At 36.0% G+C, this 17,805-nt stretch overlaps 2 protein-coding genes across 3 annotated transcripts; both read right to left on the reverse strand.

Annotated features, from left to right (window-relative positions):
- Positions 1-36: 36 nt before the first annotated feature.
- LOC106179613 (Rieske domain-containing protein) lies at positions 37-2,452 on the reverse strand. Its single transcript, XM_013563332.2, has 5 exons — positions 2,265-2,452; positions 1,664-1,799; positions 1,243-1,277; positions 944-1,030; positions 37-634 (listed from the first exon to the last, which is right to left on the reverse strand). The coding sequence occupies exons 1-5, from the start codon at positions 2,277-2,279 to the stop codon at positions 419-421; spliced, it is 489 nt and encodes a 162-aa protein (XP_013418786.2). The 5' UTR covers positions 2,280-2,452; the 3' UTR covers positions 37-418.
- Positions 2,453-4,049: 1,597 nt separating this feature from the next.
- On the reverse strand, positions 4,050-17,709 carry LOC106179720 (uncharacterized). Of its 2 annotated transcripts, XM_013563449.2 has the most exons (23): positions 16,964-17,709; positions 15,798-16,211; positions 14,957-15,379; positions 14,502-14,680; positions 14,153-14,231; positions 13,817-13,951; positions 13,475-13,538; positions 13,201-13,341; positions 12,625-12,983; positions 12,194-12,380; positions 11,579-11,701; positions 11,377-11,407; positions 8,626-11,097; positions 8,309-8,452; positions 7,912-8,090; positions 7,601-7,748; positions 7,318-7,371; positions 6,956-7,031; positions 5,950-6,243; positions 5,539-5,748; positions 5,134-5,346; positions 4,902-4,946; positions 4,050-4,712 (listed from the first exon to the last, which is right to left on the reverse strand). In XM_013563449.2, the coding sequence occupies exons 1-23, from the start codon at positions 17,040-17,042 to the stop codon at positions 4,363-4,365; spliced, it is 6,399 nt and encodes a 2,132-aa protein (XP_013418903.2). In that variant the 5' UTR covers positions 17,043-17,709; the 3' UTR covers positions 4,050-4,362. The 2 variants fall into 2 exon arrangements, with proteins under 2 accessions (XP_013418903.2, XP_086857118.1); XM_087000992.1 differs by lacking the exons at positions 14,153-14,231; positions 14,502-14,680.
- Positions 17,710-17,805: the final 96 nt, after the last annotated feature.

Consider the following 17,805-nt stretch of genomic DNA (forward strand, 5'->3'; position numbering starts at 1 on the left):
GTTTTAATGCTCATTAATGATACAAGAAATTTGGTATGCTTGTTCAACTTTATTTTAAACCAATAGTCTCAAATGAAATCTATATTCCAGAGTCCAATTTCAAATGAAAAAATATGTTCTCATTCCATCAGACGAGTGGATGGTAATGTCGTATACAACTTAAACAATTTTTCGTATCCAAACGTCCGCAACATTTTGGAGTGGTGTGAGACAGGTCCGTAGATGATGGATAACGTCCTTATCGCAGACATTTCCAATGCCTTCACGGAGAATTCACATGGCAAACTAGGTTTGCTAAACATTTGATCGATTTTTATACAGCCTACTAACCTAGTTTAATATACAAGTTATTAGATCCACCCCCCTCTCCGATCTTCCCTTTCTCCATCTCTCTCTCAACCTTAATTTGGCTTATTCCCTACCTCTTACTAAGCAAACCTAAACGTTTTTGTAACGCCCACTCCCGTGCCTCGTTTTCTTCCCTCACACTTTGATATTTTTCTGTGTAATAATAATCCGACTCGTGCTTTTCCGGATCAGTGTTCAGAATGACGTATAAATTGCCATCTCTTTCGTGCACTTGATGCATTCGTTGCTTCTTTCCCAGGGATTTGTAAACTGGTGGATCCACGCCCTGCAGAAAAAAATGCCCTTTAGCGTAATCAGGCGAGATAAAAAAAAAAGAGGCCTCAAAATAATAATAACAATGCTTAAAATACGCATGAAATTTAAAGAAAATATAAAGTGGGACGACCACGTTTCTTATAATAGGTTTCGCAGCATGTTTGCGTCCTCTACCCACCCCACCCTCTACGTGCAGCTTTTGGATCCATTACTGCAATTTCAAACAGATCGTTGGATTGAACTAGGACTCAGTATACTGGGCCCTAGGATTAACCCAAAACACCAATGAAAATAAAAGCAAAGCGATATTGTTTCTTACTGTGTATCCGTATATCGCTTCTCCAGATGTCAGACACAGGCCATAATTGTGCCATGGACACACAATGCAGTTATATTTCCCCATTTCCTACAAAAAAAAATCCACAAATGAATATCAATTAGCTATAAATGCATCTATGCATCATTTTAAGCACAAAGTGCAAAGCAAAAATTGAGCCGATCAAATAGCCGCGTTTCATAGATTAACAACAGTACTATCTCACTCCCTGATAACCACCACTAAGCATAGCAAAACCCCTGTAAATTGAGGTCCTAATAAGTAGGATGAGGTTTACTTACCTCTATATCACCTGCTATAAGTGGTCCTCCTTGATCTTAAAAGAAAAAAACATAAAAACCACTATTAATGAAAACGTTGTACTCAATTGCATTTGCTTTATCAACCAAAATAAACTTCAAAATATTCTGAACTATTGCCCGATCGATAATCAGAATCTGATATTCTTACATTTGAAAGTGATCTTCCCAAATTTGCACGTTGCTGGGCACGAAAGGCGGTCGTGTTTGCGTCAATATTTGTAATAGCTGATTTCAATTAGTACTTGTGAGGGTGCATAAAGAGAACTTTTTTCTCTGTTCATCGTTTCCGTGCTCACGTACTTACATATTTTTGCGCATGTCATTTTCACACGTCAACTTTGATCTTGATAAAAGCTTTTGCTTGCGTGCAACAGGATATATACAGTGCGATGTTACTTACGGAAACAAAACTGGTCCATAGCAGTGAATTCGCCCTTATAATGAAACAATAAAATTTCTCTTCCTTTTATATTGACCAGCTTCTTCCCCACTGCAATCAAATCTTCTTTGGAGCACGCTAAAACTGCTTCTTTTTCCTAAAATATCAGTGGAGTTAAAAAAAATCTGTTTGTAGACTTTGTTTATGTTACTCCGACGCCAGCTACTCAATTTCAAATCTCTACATAGGTACGCTAGGGAACATAAAATGAACATAACATGTAGTCGACTCTTTTCGGGGCACAATACTCCGGTTTCAAACTTAAAATCTGGAAAAAGAACAGTCCACCTTGCTGTTATAGCGTCTAAAAATGTAGCTACCCCCCCCCCCCCCCCCATCACGTCTAATCATGCAGTAATATTCGCACGTTAGGAAACATAGCGCACAACATAAAATCCCAACAAGCGCTTTAACAATTAACAAACATCCCACGACTTTGTAATAGCAACCAAATTTATGGTATCTCACTACACAAATAATTCAAAATGATATTCTAATTTATGAATTAAGATCAACTACTATTTATCGCCATAAGAATAACGACCACAGAGAATTTTCTCACCTGCGCTGCGCCCATTTTTCGATGTTGATCAGTCTGATCAGTAATTCTACGTGAACTCAAAGAGGTATGCTTTCTTAAGAGTTTCGTGTGCAAATCTGTTTTAGCTTGAAGACCACGGGTAATGTAATATGTCTGTAACGTTGCGGTACATTAATCATAGATGGTACGTGACTGAGAAAACGTACGCATTTCACCCGCCGAGTTCACCGGGCATTACGGGCTAATGTGCGCCTATGTGTGCCCTCAAGGAAACAGGCGAGTTTGAGATACCGATCAACTTTGTGGTTTTTTAAAAACTTCTTCGTGTAATTTTTAAAAATCAAGAAAGAAACAAATGTTGAAACAAAAACAGTTGTCTGTTGTGCTTCAATACAACACTGCTATATGGCAGAAAGACGAAGAATTTCCCTTCGGTAATACTTAATTCGTTGGCATAGGTGCCGGAAACCTTAATTGGGGGGGGGGGGGGCAGCCCCCGTCCACTTTTTTAAACAATTTTTTTTACTAATGGCTCGTTGAAGTATTACCACGTCGGCCAAGACCCCAGCAAACATAATTTATAATTTATTTTACCGTTATCAGTCGGTAATTGCTTTTTTTACCTGAATGGTAACCCAACCCCACCATATATAAAAGTAATGTATACGGGATTAACCAGCCAAAATAAATTTTCCGCGGAAAAAATATTTTCTCCTATTCTTGGAATTATTGTTCGATCCGTTCCAGCACTTGGATTCGAGGTTTTATTCCATTTTAATTCAATGATTTAGTTTTAAATGAGTGCCTTGCACATTTCAGAAGGGACTATCGACGTCAGGTACTTTTGTTTGAGGGTTGTATAGTCTGTAAGGTCTGAATTAGGAAATTTTAGTTGCTTTGCAGGTTATGTAAACCAAGTACTTATGGAGACGTAGGAAATATGACTTTGGGAATATTTCAAACGCGTACAGAATACCATAAATTGCTCTCTAAACGGCTTTAGTTGGCATTGCATCACTAAATTTGAGATTTTAACAGATAGCAGATTAGCATTTGTATTAGCAGATAGATGCATTGATGGACATCGTGGGCGGGAGGGAGTGTTTTAAATCAAAAGGTGGGATCAGCCTATTACCCTTCCAAATGGGCAGAATAGAAATCAATAGACAGAGAAATGTTTTACGCATTCACCACTACGAAATGTCGCAAACTGCGTGCATGTTTCAATATTTTACTTTGCAGACTGTCATTGGTTACTGAAGCGTATCGCTTTTCAGAATCGTGACAGACATTGCTATAATGCACTGCTGGCATAATTTTTGTATAAATCTTTCAATAATGACGACAGGCAGAGTTATTTCCAAGGCCAACAGCATAGGACACCCTCATCTTATTGTGGTTAAGAGGTAAAGGTTCGTAAGGGTCTTTTATAACCCTGCTTTGTTCCGTCTCTGAAATAATGTGCCGAAAGTGATGCACCAGAAATGTCACCCATTTAGCCATAGAACAATAATAATTAAAAGAATACATACGACTGCATATATTCTATTTTGACTTAAAATGAGGAATTACTTTGTTAGAAAAGATATTTCATTCACTTATGCTCAACTATTATGGCAACGAGCCATCATTGCAAGATAAAAAAATTCTTTTTGTATGTATAATACACAAACATTACCAAACTGAAGAACCTCTTCAAGTCTTATTTAATAATAACCTATTATATATAGCTTCCAAAAAAGGACACAGTTGTTTTTCAATGAAAGGCATACATTACATATTAAGAAGTTAAAAAAAGAACAAAAATGAAAAATATTAAAACTTTATTATTGCACATTTAAAGTCAAATGTAAAGTTTGAATTGTTTTGTATAATTATGAAGTTTTTTTTATCACAGATCTTCCTTAGGGCAGTCAAAAGATGACTAAATATAATGTTGTTTCCCTTTTTTTTGAAAGTTAATGAAATCAACAGCAGTGTTCACGAGTTGCTGATTAAAAAAACTGAAAAATAATGAGAAATAGTTAAATGAAGTAATTTTCATGATTCTGTTTCATAAATCAAAGTCAGATTTAATCAAAGTTAGCTTTAGATAATCGATTCATTAAAGGTAATACACTTAGACTGCGTTGTTGATCCTGTTTCTGTGCCGTGGGAACACCATGAAGTAAAAGTGAATAAGCAGGCACTTGACGGGCTGGAAAATGATGAAATCCTCCAGTATGGCCAAACCAACCAGTAGCAGCCAGTGGTAGAGACTTTCGTCTTCAAATGACATGCCATAAATGGCAGTGACGAAAAATGACACAGCAATGGAACAAATCAAAAGTGCAAAGATGATGTATTTCACCCAGTGTGGAAGTAGTTTCTTAAATTCTCCCTTAACCATCATCTCTACATGCAGGAGTTCCTTATCATTCAAAGGTCTTGCTTCTTTATTTGGCTGTTTTAAAACTGGATATTCATGATCTGAAAAAAATTAACCTTGAAATCATAGGACTGAATGACTCACATTTTGCATTCCCAAATCACTTAGAAAAAAAAAAAAAAAAAAAAAAAAGACTGACTGAATAACAGAACTCTGCTTTTTTTTACATGTAGTATAATCTTTCATGACTACATGATGGATAAAATAGAAATAAAAAAACTGAGAACTACCTTCTTTTCCTACATCAACACTGACATCGAGAGCAACGTATTCTTCTGAAATGATAGAGTAGTTTTTAAGTATAACAACAAGTGGTAAAGAGAACTCTCAAATATGAATGCTATTTGATTTCTTGTGCTTCAAATCTCTTCACTCTAGAGCAACTACAATATACATTATTAATATAAAAACTACTACTGGCAATAATTATTCTTTTCAAAATCATAGCAAAAAAGCCAATACCTTGTTTAATATCCATGTCAATGACCACATCTTTGGATCCTGATGGCATGAAAGGAGCAATTTTACAGGCAGATAAGACAGCTTTGTTTCCGTGCATTTCCTCAAAGCGATCTACCTGTGGCAAAGATGTGCTTAATTTCTTGCACGGCATGGCCTTGTTAGCCTCTGACAGGGATCTGACTACAGAGTCAAGGCTTCTGCTCCTTCCTTCTTCTGAAATGATAGGGTAATTTTGAAGTACAACGACAAAATTTTAAGAGAACTTTCAAATATGAATATTCATTGATTCTGCGGGCTTCAAATCTCTTCACTTTATGAGATGCAACAACTTATATCATAAATATCAGAACTATTTATTGGCAATACTTATAATTATTTTCAATATTACAACAAAAAAGCCAATACCTTGTTTCATATCAGTGACCACATCTTGGGCTCCTGATGGCATGAAAGGAGCAATTTTACAGGCAGATAAGAAAGCTTTGTTTCCGTGCATTTCCTCAAAGCGATCTACCTGTGGCAAAGATGTGCTTAATTTCTTGCACGGCATGGCCTTGTTAGCCTCTGACAGCGATCTGACTACAGAGTCAAGGCTTCTGCTCCTCCTTTTTTTTGCTGAAATGATAGATTAATATTGAAATACAACGACAAAAGGTAAAGAGAACTCTCAAATACGAATGTTCATTGATTTCTTGTGCTTCAAATCTCTTTTTCGTTTTATGAGACGCTATATCACATATCATACACTGTAAATAATAAAACTACTTACTGGCAATAATTATCATTCTTTTCAAAATTATAGAAAAAAGCCAATACCTTGTTTAATATCAATATCAATGACCACATCTTTGGATCCTGATGGCATGAAAGGAGCAATTTTACAGGCAGATAAGACAGCTTTGTTTCCGTGCATTTCCTCAAAGCGATCTACCTGTGGCAAAGATGTGCTTAATTTCTTGCACGGCATGGCCTTGTTAACCTCTGACAGGGATCTGACTACAGAGTCAAGGCTTCTGCTTGCCCTCGGTAGTTTAAGGAGTCTTCCATTCTCTGCAGACATGAGGTAAGCATCTTTGAGACTTTCAAGCAAGTTTCTGCAATCTATGAGCTCTGAAAGTTAAAACAAATGCACATGCATCCATGTCACAGCTTAAAACCCAACAAATTTTTGTTGTATTTAAATGACTAATGCACATAGTCTACTATATAAAAATCCAATAACACTGATATACGAATTTTTAAAAATGGGGGACTGGGAATAATTATCTTATCATATTTTTGTAAACTTTTTTATTTGGGAAATATTTTGCTACATGGGCCATTCTGAAGTGTATCTGTGGGTCTTTGATTGATCTTTTGCAATATTTCCTATAACCTTAGAAAAAGGTTCAGGGAAGGGGCGGGGGATATTGCCTTCTTCATCCACTTATGCAAAAATCTTTCATTTTTTGAAAATTAGATTACCCTTTGCTATAACATGGTCATCTCCTAATGCAGTATTCAGTGCATCAGGAGTGGTATTCAGTGTTATTATTACCTCCACCAAGGAGGTTATGTTTTCACCCCTGTTTGTCTTTTTGTTTGTTTGTCTGTCATCAACATAACTCAATAAGTTATGGACCGATTTTGATGAAATTTTCAGGAACTGTCAGAAGTGGGCCAAGGAACAGATGATTAGTTTTTGGTGGTGATCTGGATCAATAATCAATCAATAATCAATAGTAATAAAAAATTGCTGCCTTGGTGGAGGTCTGCCCTCTCGGAGTGCTTTTCTAGTTCAATTTATAAAATTTGACACAAAATTAAAGCTGTTGTTCCTTACCTTTGTGAACTGCTATGACATCCCCTAATGCAATGGAGGAAACATCTGACTCATTGGAGGAAGCTGGACTCCCATCCTGAAAAAATCAAGAGAACCAAATCAGTAATTATCTTTTCATCAACCATTTTTCAAAGTGTGGAGTAATTTGTTAAGCACGATGTTACGCATTTCTGTATAACAACTGTTTAATTTTGCTTGATTATTCCCATTCAATATCTAGTTTTAATTTTTGCAGGAATAATTGTAATTTATTCTGACAAAAAGAGTACAATAGTAATTTTCAAATTAGTTATATTGTTCTTTTTTTTAATTATTTAATTCATTTTCATTGTTTTAACAATTAACATAACAATTATTCTAACCTCATATGGAAGCTCATGTTCTTTGAGGGGTAATCCCAGCATTTGTACAGCCTTCTAAAATACAATGTCAATTTCTTACAAATACAAAGCAATTTATTTACAGAGCTGATCAAACTCATTATAATTTTCATAGAATTTTAAAAGTTGATATATCATGATTTAGTCAAACCACAAATCTCTCAAAGTTTTTATCCAGTAGATGAACAACAATAGTCCAAATAAAAGCGCATGGTCAATATTTGGCACAATTTGCATTTAATTGTGTTTGGTTGATAATAGTTACCTTCATTAAAGAAGCAGCAACATTTCTGGCGACTGTCTCAGAATAATTCAAAATTGATTCCTTTAATTCCTGTTCCTTTACAAACACATCCCCGAAGTTGTTCAGAGCCAAGAAGCCTAGCTGTACTGTCTCCTTGCATGCCTCCCAGCTGAAAAATCCATTTGGTTATTTAGTATTAAAAGTAGCTTTCATTAACATCATTTCCCTTATAATGCTAAATCTATTTCAATAGATAGATATTTTTATATGGATATATATTTGAACGTTCATTATGGCATTGACATTTTTTGCAGAGAAAACAAAAGGCTCACTTGTCATTATAAAATGCTTTGACATCCTTATGCAGAAGATCTTGGGCAAGTCTAATAGCTTGTTCTTTATCATGGCAGGCTTGATCCTGAATTTGTCCATCACACTGGTGTAGAATGGCATGATGAGCTCTAATGATGGCATTAAAAACAAGTGCATCCAGGTAATGGTAAGTAAATGCCTGCAATAATTGAAAAAAAAAGATGATGTAAAAAGCAAACACACACACATAGGTACATGTATATGCAAAGAAAGCAAAATGGTTATTAAAAGACATTGAGATATCAGTCCATCATCAACTTCATTTTGTATTCTAAATAAAGTACATAAGCCATTTCTCCCCATGTGAAGCTTCTTTTATGATCTTCTCCATTTTTTTGATGAGTTGGTGTACTATACCTCTATTATCATTTGATTCTTGTCATTTCTGATATCAATCACTTCTTTCTCCATAAGCTGCAGTACTTGGCCAACGATTGTATGTGTAGATGGAATGTCATGGTGTAAGCATTGCCCTGATAGTTGACTCTCAGTTTCTTCATTCTAGAAATGATAAAGGATTCAACCTCATTGACCATATAAAAAAATCCCCCCTTTTGATCTTAAACTGAAATCAGTAAAATGCCCAGAGCTACTCACTCATTCAGAGACTGACTGGTAAACTTATCATGCGTTTGATATCTTTATAAATATCTTTAAGGAAAGGCAAAACTTACTGTCAGCAGGCATGTGGAAGGGCTCTGACTACACAGTCTGTCAGCATCTAACTTGGTGGAGGTAATCTGCAGAAGACTCTCAACCAGTTCAATTGAAAACTCTTTCATAGCCATCTGGCTGACATCAGTGGCAATGTCACACATATCATCAAATGAGCCTAAAAGACCATGGGCGGTACCTTGGGCCAAATCCTTCACTGACTCAGCTGTAATGTCATCTGGTATGATTAGAAGCATCTTGAAAACATTCAAACCAGCATCTGGGTCATTAGCTATCATTTTGGAGATCAATTCACCCAGAGATAAATTGGGTCTGGTGCCAGCAATTATATTCTGAACACTACTCTGAGCTGTATATCCTGATGCCGTCAAGTTTGTCAGTGATGCCTTTTGTCTTGACTTCGACCTAGCTTGCATCAGTGGAACAGCTTCTTTGAGGTGGTTCACAGAAGCTGATGCAGACAGGTTTGTGAGACTACGACCATACACATAACCAGATTTTGTCTGCCGTGGTTTTAGATCTGGAGCAAATTTTCCACTGTGCACTCCAATCTCTTGTGTGACATTCTGAGGCTCACAGATAGGTTGCAAGTGAAGGGCAAGAAGTGACTTGCCAGTTTGTGCCACTGACTCTACACTTCCCTTGATGTCCTTCTGCCTGTAGTACTCTCCAGTTATATTCAGTTGCAGCTTATTGTCACTCAAGTCATCACCCCATTCATTTTCATGGTCAGATAGGTCTTCTGAAATGGTCTTCTTAGTCATCTCCTGGCTCAACCTTCTTACAACAGTATCAAATCCCCTGGTGTCAAACACAGATCTGTTCAGCTTCTCAGTTAGAGATATCTTTGGTGCATGCTTATCTGGTTCTTCATTCTGGGACATGTCTTTGTCCTCATCTCCCTCTGCTGTAGGTTTTCTCTTATTCTGAAGCTGGGTCTTCTGGTAAGTTGTCATGAACTCAAATACTTTTGTTTGCCAGCCTTGGACCCCATTTTTGGCAGAGGTCTTGTCCTTCATTAGCATGTTGACCATGTCACCAATTAGCTCATTCAGGAACTCAGCAGTTGTCTTCTCAGCATTCCCCAAGGACAAGCCTTTCTCTATGTGATCTTTGTCTGTTGGATTACTTTTCCTTCTTGTGCTTGGGGCCTTAAATATTGCCAAACATAAAATTGCTGTTGATAGTTCTGATTTCATATTTCTTGCTGGCAACTGCATCTCACATGGTGGCTCTTCTGTGCTGTTATCCATGCTTGAAGGCTCTCCTGTACCTGACTCCACTGAGCTCATTTTTGCTGCCCACAAGGGATTGATCTGCAAAAGCTTGTTGATCCAAATTTGTTGTTCTTCTTGGGGCAGGTCTGTCAGTTTCACATCAGGAAAGTAAGTATCATCTACATGATCATTGTTCTTCTGTGCCAACCTTGGTATGCCCATGTAATCACATAGAGCACCAGCTGTGTCATAAACAGTGGCTTCTGAGCCATTGGCAGGAGCTGATGCACATCCTAGCTGTACAGCCTTCTGATATTTGCAATACCAGTGGATTGGATATGGATCTTTCATTTGCTTCTGGCACAGGAGACAATTTCGCCTTACACCTGCATCTAGCTGTTCTTGTGTGAGTAAGGCCATCTTATTGGAATGTACCTTAGGTGTCTTTGGCACCTGCTGTTGAGCCTGTTTAGGGGGATCAACTTCATCCAGTTTCTCATCTACCCAAATTGGATTGATTTTAAATAATTCATTGAGCCACATCTCTTGTTCCTTTGGCTCAAGGTCAATCAATCTCTTCTTAGGAAAGGTTGGTACTGTTTTGTTAATCACTGCTGGATTTGGTAACCTCATATAAGCATACAGAGCATCTGCCTCCTGCTTAAGAGTTGCATCTGGTCCATTGACAGGGGGCTGTGCCAGTCGGAGCACTATGGCCCTCTCAAACTTGCACACCCAGTGGTATGGGTATGGGTATTTAGACTCGACAGGCTGCTTGCAAATCATGCACTGCCTTTGAACTCCAGCATCCAAGTCAGACTGTGTGAGGATGACCATTTTTCCTTTTTTAACAACGAGGTCTTGCATCAGGTCAGGTTTGTCCACACCTGTGTTGCCCCCAGTAGCTCCTGATTCAGCAGATTTATGTCCACAATGCTGTGTCCCCTGTGATCTCTTTGATTTTCTCCCATCTTTGTTCTTTTTAGGCAGTCTTTTCCTGTCAACTGGTGGTCGCTTTGCTTTCAGGTGTTTCTTTTTGATTGGATTCTCTCTAAATTCAAGTGGGGTTTCCTCAAAGACTATACCTTGAGGTAGGGGAATGTCCTGCAAGGCACCATCTTCTGGCAATGGTACCTCTCCAAAAAGGAGTCCTTCAGGAAGAGGAATATCTCCAAACAGGATGTCATCTGGTGTAATTGGTGGAAGCTGACTGAGGAAATTTGAAAACTGACTTGCTTCTGCTGGAGAATTTTCCTGAAACATAAAGAGCTGGTATGCCTTTCATTTTTTACACAATCAGTAGCAACTTAAATATTTTTATGGATCATGCTCATCTATTGACTAACCTTCAGCTATATACACAGCTGTTTATATTTAATAGAGTGAAAAAAAAAATTCAGTTGTGGTAGTCAAACAGGACAGAGATTTTCAAATTTTAAATGATTTAAATTGCTAGAAAATACATCAATATTAACAAGTATACACAAGTAATATACAATTATTTATGAAAATAGTACACATACAAATAGTTACCTGCTGTTCGCTGTTTGGATTCCGTGCATCACTGAAACATAATGCACTCATAAGAGTCAATGCATTCAATCAACAGTGTGAAAATGACCTTAATATAAGAATAGATAGTTCACATTAAAACGGGTTTATGTTTTGCTAGCCCCAAAGAGTAAAAGTGTACGAAATGTCAATGCAGATTTTGCGAGCAAAGTTTATTCCTTACTTTGTGCTATGACTTTGACCATTTTCATCAACATCACTCATGTCACTGGCACTGCTGCTGTTGCTGGTGTTGTTATTGCCATTTTTGTTACCAATCTTGCTGACAGCAGTGTCTGATTTGGATCTGTAATATAAGTAAGGCGATGCTGTAAACTGACTGTTAGAATACTGGTACCAGCTGCTTAACTGAAATTTCCCCACTGTACTAATTGATGCAACACCATAACTTAGCATGATCTGTTGCCTTTGTTTTTGTAAAGCTGATAAAAATGGCAGTTTTTCAAAAAATGGTTTTAGAAGTGAAAACTGTTATTTTGAATTCTCCTTAAAAGATCTTCGGTAAATATAAAACTGCAGCAATAGTACCTATTTAATGGCAAATCAAATGTTGTCTCTACATCAATTCGACTCAAGCGCTGTAAGTTGAGCTTCTTCCCTATCATTTCTGTTTTGGACAATTTGAGAGCATGTGTGGTTGCAAACATAGTGTTACGTCATTTCCCACTGCTTGCTTGCGTGCTCTCTCATGATCACATTATTCTACCAACACTAGCATTTATAAAGAACATTTCATGCTGTTTCTTCATACACAGACTTAACATCAAAGAATGTATACCTTGCAATGTTGCATAGGGATTGTGTACATTGGATTCCCTCTAAATTTTCCTCATCCTCATGATGTACATAGCATCCGGTATAAGCTTGAGAGAATAGGAATTTCTTATCATGAATGTGGCTGTGTGCAAGATCTATGCTACTATCTATGGCTTGCAAACGATTCCTTTCTGTTGTCCGTAGTCTTTCTGGAATCAAAGAAGTGCTCACACCTAAGTCATATTCTACTTAAATTCATTTTTATAATTGATTATATAAATTACAGACAACAATATACATATTACTTTTTGTTATTTGAAGCAATAAAAAAAAGTTATCCAAGCCAGCAAACCATCAAACCTCTTGTACATACAAGATAAATATATATTTACAACCAGGATTTTAAGACCTCTTCAAAAATGCAGTGACATTTTTGTACACTTTTATAGTTACCTTGGTGTGCTTGAAATGCAGACACTCTATCAAAGATGTTAGCACACAATTTCTTTGACTTCATATTTCCAAGGAATATTTCACAGACGCAGTTGGCAACACAGATGGCAGCATTCACAACAAACGTAATGAGAAAAGTGTTGGCTGAGAAATGTAGGGCAAATTGGTGACTGCCAACTGTGATGAGTGCCGTCTCCATCAGTACATTTCCAAGTAGGAAGTTTCCAACACTTGAAAAGAGGAGCAAAAGGGTGGCTGGTCTGGAAAGCACCTCAGCATGTTCTTGTCCACCACCAAACACGGGATAAATCCATGTGTGGTACCTTATGATTGTTCTGAGTAGAGTACTCCACATTAAGCTGCAACAAAAAAAAATTATCTGTGAAAATTTGATAAGCACAAATATACTTGACAGAGAGTTGTTAAGAGATACATATATTTGATAAATTTTGCCAAGACGGATAATATTAAAGGAATGTTCCCTTCAAGCAATAATTATATAAAAAATATCTAGAAAAAAGAATATCCAGCTAGAATGGGGTAAAAGATTTTTAAGTCTGTCATTTTGCTACTCACTTATAAGCACGGCCAACATCAGTTAAAGGAAGAGTATGGGTTTGAGCAGCCCCATTAAGTTTTGGTTTCAGCCACTTATCAATGGCAAAATACCACTCTCTGTCAGCCCAAGGGTCAGACACAGTCAGATCAGTCAAATGCCTAAAAAAGCAGTCATTGTTTATTATAACTGATTTTATATTATCCTTTAAATTATATTTTCAACTCTTATGAATCACAAACACTTTAAATCACATCTAAAACTGAAACAGTAAGGGGATATTGTGATATTCACCATTTTGCCTTAACACCATGTCCATTCAAAGTTACCAGGACGTGTGTAAGTTCTCCAAGGGGAGCTGGAAAAAAAGAAAAATGCTTGATGCTTTGGACTGTTGAAGAATATTGCACCAGTTATCTTAATTTGGCTTGCATATTGCTAAAATATACAATAAAAAAATAAGATTAAAAATGCAGGCTCACAAATGCAAAAGAAATACCAATTAAATTTGTTTGTATGAAAAGTTTCAAAGGCTGAAAAAAAACTTTAATCTGAAAATTACACTTGGGAGTGGTATTTTGAATGAATAAATAATATCAAGTCTCTTTTTGGTGCTCTGTAAGTGGTTAAACAAACCTTTGGTGTAAACAAGGAGCATAGCCTCCTTTCCTCGAGACAGAACTTCCTGATCATTCCTTGGCAATAGATATTCTGGTGAGGATGAGCTGTTAGAAAACAGTTGCACCTTGATTTGAGCATTAGTCCCAGCATCTAGACATATGGAAATAATTCTTTTAACTTAATTTAACCAGATATTCCCTTTGATTCATAAATTCTCATCAAAGCTCTCTGCTGTTTAACATATTCACTTTTTTTTAAATATATAAAATGTGAAATAATCTTTCAATCAATAATTTATATGTCTTTCTATTTGTTTTAGTATACGGATTTGGGCATTAATTACATACATACATCGTTTAAAGCTTGTCCTCACTGTTATTATGTATGCATAAAAACCATCTAGTACATATGGGCCAGGGACGATCTTGGACTGAAAATATGTACATACTCATCATTAGTTACAAGGGCAAGATAGTTAAAGACACCATCATCACCATGAAATTCTATGTTCATTTTTATAAAGCAGATTCTATTGCTAATTATATCTTTTCAAAACTACACACTGACTTTTCTCCATGCAAAACAACTATATTTTCCAAGCACCACAAGTTAAATATTGACACAAGACACATTCCAAAAGTTACATGAGATTACCCATAAGAAGAATATAATAAATAAAAATATAAGATAAAATAAATACTTTTCCCTTCCTTCCAACAAAAAGAGCTGCAGAACAGCAGATAAAAAACACCACAACAACACCCAGTATGAAATGGATCTTGTAACCAAGAGATATAAAAGATGGAGGAGGAACATAAAGGTGAGCAGAACCAAGCAGTCGGCTATCCACTGCCATCCCAAGCTTAGGAGGCATCAAAACTAAAACAAAGGAGAAACAGAAAGAAAGAAAAATAGAAATAAATAAATAATGAAAAAAAAAAGAAAGAAAAAGAAAGAAATTCAGAAAGAAAAAAACTGGTTGATAAAAAAGATATGCATCTAAGCCTATTACGAAGCTAGCATAAAACAACATGAAAAAGGAATAAAAACTTACAGAACAGTGAAATGCAGGTCAAAAACTTTAAACATATAAAAAAAAAATTTGCCTTCAAATGTAAAGAATCAACTAAAATTTTCATTAAATTCATGGCTTACTTCTAGGTTTCACTGGTGGCATTTTGATCCCCTCCACTACAGGTATACCATTTGTCCTGGGAAGTCTGACCCTTTTCCAGACACGAGATGTAGTTGGTTTAGGCAAGGATAAGGCATGCTTTTTCACTCTTTTCCTTACTGAACCATTGTGGGTTTTAGCACTCTCCTGTGTGGCCCAATGGGATAAGTCCTGTGCATTTGTTTTTATCCAGATTGTGACCTTCTGTACATAACCTTTCATGTCTCCTACCAGTTTGTGGATTTCTTCCTTAAAAGCACCTACTACCTCATCAAGAGACATATCATCCCCATGGGCACTTTCAGATGTAAAGTCGTAATTCAATGTGGAAGTGCTCATGCCTGCTCTGGTGCTCCATATCTGGCTGTCTAGACTGCTAGAAGTTTCTGTGAGCCAACTAAATCCTGAAATGTTTCATGGGTAATTTGCCTATAATACGATTGTATTTCAAGAAAATCCATAAATAAAGATTATATGTTAGCATTTTTATATTGCAGAAATAAATAAAAAATGAATAGCAATGATGTCAAAATTTTATATATAAAAGGAATATTTCGATTTAAATATTTTCATATTAATTGATGAATTAAAAATGAAAGAAATGTGTAATGTACAACTAGTCTAACCAAGGTATGGATAAACTTCTGATACATTTCCTTTTTAATAAGAAATTGAAATAAGGTTCAAGAAATTATCCATTGTTAAATTGAGTGTATGCTTTATTACAATTTAATACACATATAGTTTCCTTACTTGATAAATTTTTAACAGATTTCCTTTACAGATTATTGGGTGAAAAAGAAAGTCAACATTTAGTCTCACCTCTAAATTTCAATGGTTGATGTTTTGACTTTTTCCTTACAGGTTTAAATATTCTTCTGGAAACACTTAAGGTCATTACTTGTTCCACTGTAGTTGGTGTCTCCACTGATAGCATAAATTTTCTAGCCACTTTCTTTTCACTACTGATGCCCCACTGGTATAGCTGCTGCGAGGCAGATTTAATCCAGTCAGTAGCATTTCTAACCAAAGAACCAATGGCTCCTACCAGTTTGTAGAATTCAGCTTGGTATTCATAAGAACTTGATGCTGTTTGAGGTGTAGGAGCTTCAGCAGATGTTTCTGTGTCTTGTATTGGAGGTAGGTTGTAACTTACAGTGGAAGTACTCATACCCAACATTGTGCGCTCCACTTGGTTGTTCACAAGTTGGGAAATTGTTGTTGGCATACCAACCCCTGAAATAAATAAATAAATAAATAAATAAATAAATAAATAAATAAATAAAAGAAACAATAAATAATCGATAAATATATAAACAGGAGTCATTAAAAAAATGAAAAAAACTTATGTTGTTTTTTATTCTAGTAGGAACACCAGCTTTACATCCATTTATGGTTGAAAACTTACCATTTAAGTCAAAAACTATTGTTGCATGTTCTTTAAGCATATCTTAATGTACTGAAAAAATTAAATTTAACTAAATGTATTATAAAATTAAGGTAATCAACATTATTTGCATTTCCCAACCAAGCATGAAAATTCATGCGTTAGCACTCCTATTGACGATTCTAGACAGTATATATCAGAATCGTCAATAGGACTGCTAACGCATGAATTTTCGTGCTATTCCCAACCTAAATCTCTGGTTACTCCGGCAATTTTTTTGCAACTCAAACCCCTTATTAGGAAAATGTAAATAGTTATTGAAAAAATACAAAAGATACACACTATTCTGTGAGCTTTGCGCCTGTCACACAATAAAGTTAGCCCTAGGTTATTTGGTACTTTTGTAGTATACCCCCCTCCCCACCCTGTAACCGTTTATTTAACATTTTCGAGAAACACCCTGGTTTTCTGTCAGCATAATCACAACTTCTAGTAATGACACCAATTACAAGCCAGTATATATTTCTTGAAGACTTGACTGGCCTGGCCCTAAAACTATTATTCCAATAAGATTTATCACTGAAATGAAATTCAAACTTACCCGCTCGCACACTTAGCACCAACACGACAAATGTCAACAAACAGCTGACTCTGGCGCTCATCTGGGATACGGTCTTCATTTCACTGTATATAACATCAGATTCTTCTTTATGTCGGTTGATCTATATAACATACATGTATAAAAGAGTATAAAAAGTCTATTCGCAATCTTAAAACGCTTATCGTATCGCAGTAAATCTATAATCGAACGGAGAAAAGCGAGTTGACTTCCGCCATTCCCTTTCCCGTTGATTTGTCTGCTCGCATTATGACGTCATGAATATTGCGACAACGAAGCTGAATGTGCCAGGATGAGCTATCAGGATGTGGTATTTTAACTTGAAAAGGGCCACAGGGACGTTTATCCATTTGTTAAAATTCAATGATTATGTGATTATGGATACTTTTTTTTTTTTTTGCTATTCAGTGTCAAAATCCCTCTAAATAGTCATTTCTCATGCATATTCTGATGCCAGCATTGGCTGCCATCTAGCGAGAAAAATATCACATTAACGATTATAGATAATCCGTAACAATAGTAATACATTTTAAACACAGCTACTCATAGGTTGACGTTTTAAATTTCATTTTATACACACACAAATAAATAGCAAATACATTTTAAAAAATGAGAAAAAATGGCCAACAGCTTTGAATTCAGGATGAAGGAAGTTTATATGCTTCAGGACTTGGATTCAATCTTAAAATCTGATGAAATTTAGAAGGTGGGCTATAAAATAAATCAGTTTATATGAAAAAGGAAACTAAATTGTATTTCACTCTATTGTCTCAACTGCAAAGTACCATATGCAAAATTTAAATAAACATAACATCAGTCAAAAA

The sequence above is a fragment of the Lingula anatina genome, chromosome 1 (assembly GCF_051362555.1).
Source record: "Lingula anatina isolate TDL-2025a chromosome 1, LinAna3.0, whole genome shotgun sequence".
Lineage (NCBI taxonomy): Eukaryota > Metazoa > Brachiopoda > Lingulata > Lingulida > Lingulidae > Lingula > Lingula anatina.

Bases quoted from the DNA above. Each gene is read 5' to 3' on its own strand.
- LOC106179613 (XM_013563332.2), bottom strand. The intron at 1,278-1,663 runs GTAAGTAACATC...TTTTCTTTTAAG, and splicing joins TATGGACCAGTTTTGTTTCC to ATCAAGGAGGACCACTTATA. The intron at 1,031-1,242 runs GTAAGTAAACCT...TTTTTTTTGTAG, and splicing joins TTATAGCAGGTGATATAGAG to GAAATGGGGAAATATAACTG.
- LOC106179720 (XM_013563449.2), bottom strand. From the start codon at position 17,042: ATGAAGACCGTATCCCAGATGAGCGCCAGAGTCAGCTGTTTGTTGACA. The intron at 11,408-11,578 runs GTAAGGAATAAA...ATTATGTTTCAG, and splicing joins GGTCAAAGTCATAGCACAAA to TGATGCACGGAATCCAAACA. The intron at 11,098-11,376 runs GTAACTATTTGT...TTTATGTTTCAG, and splicing joins ATCCAAACAGCGAACAGCAG to GAAAATTCTCCAGCAGAAGC.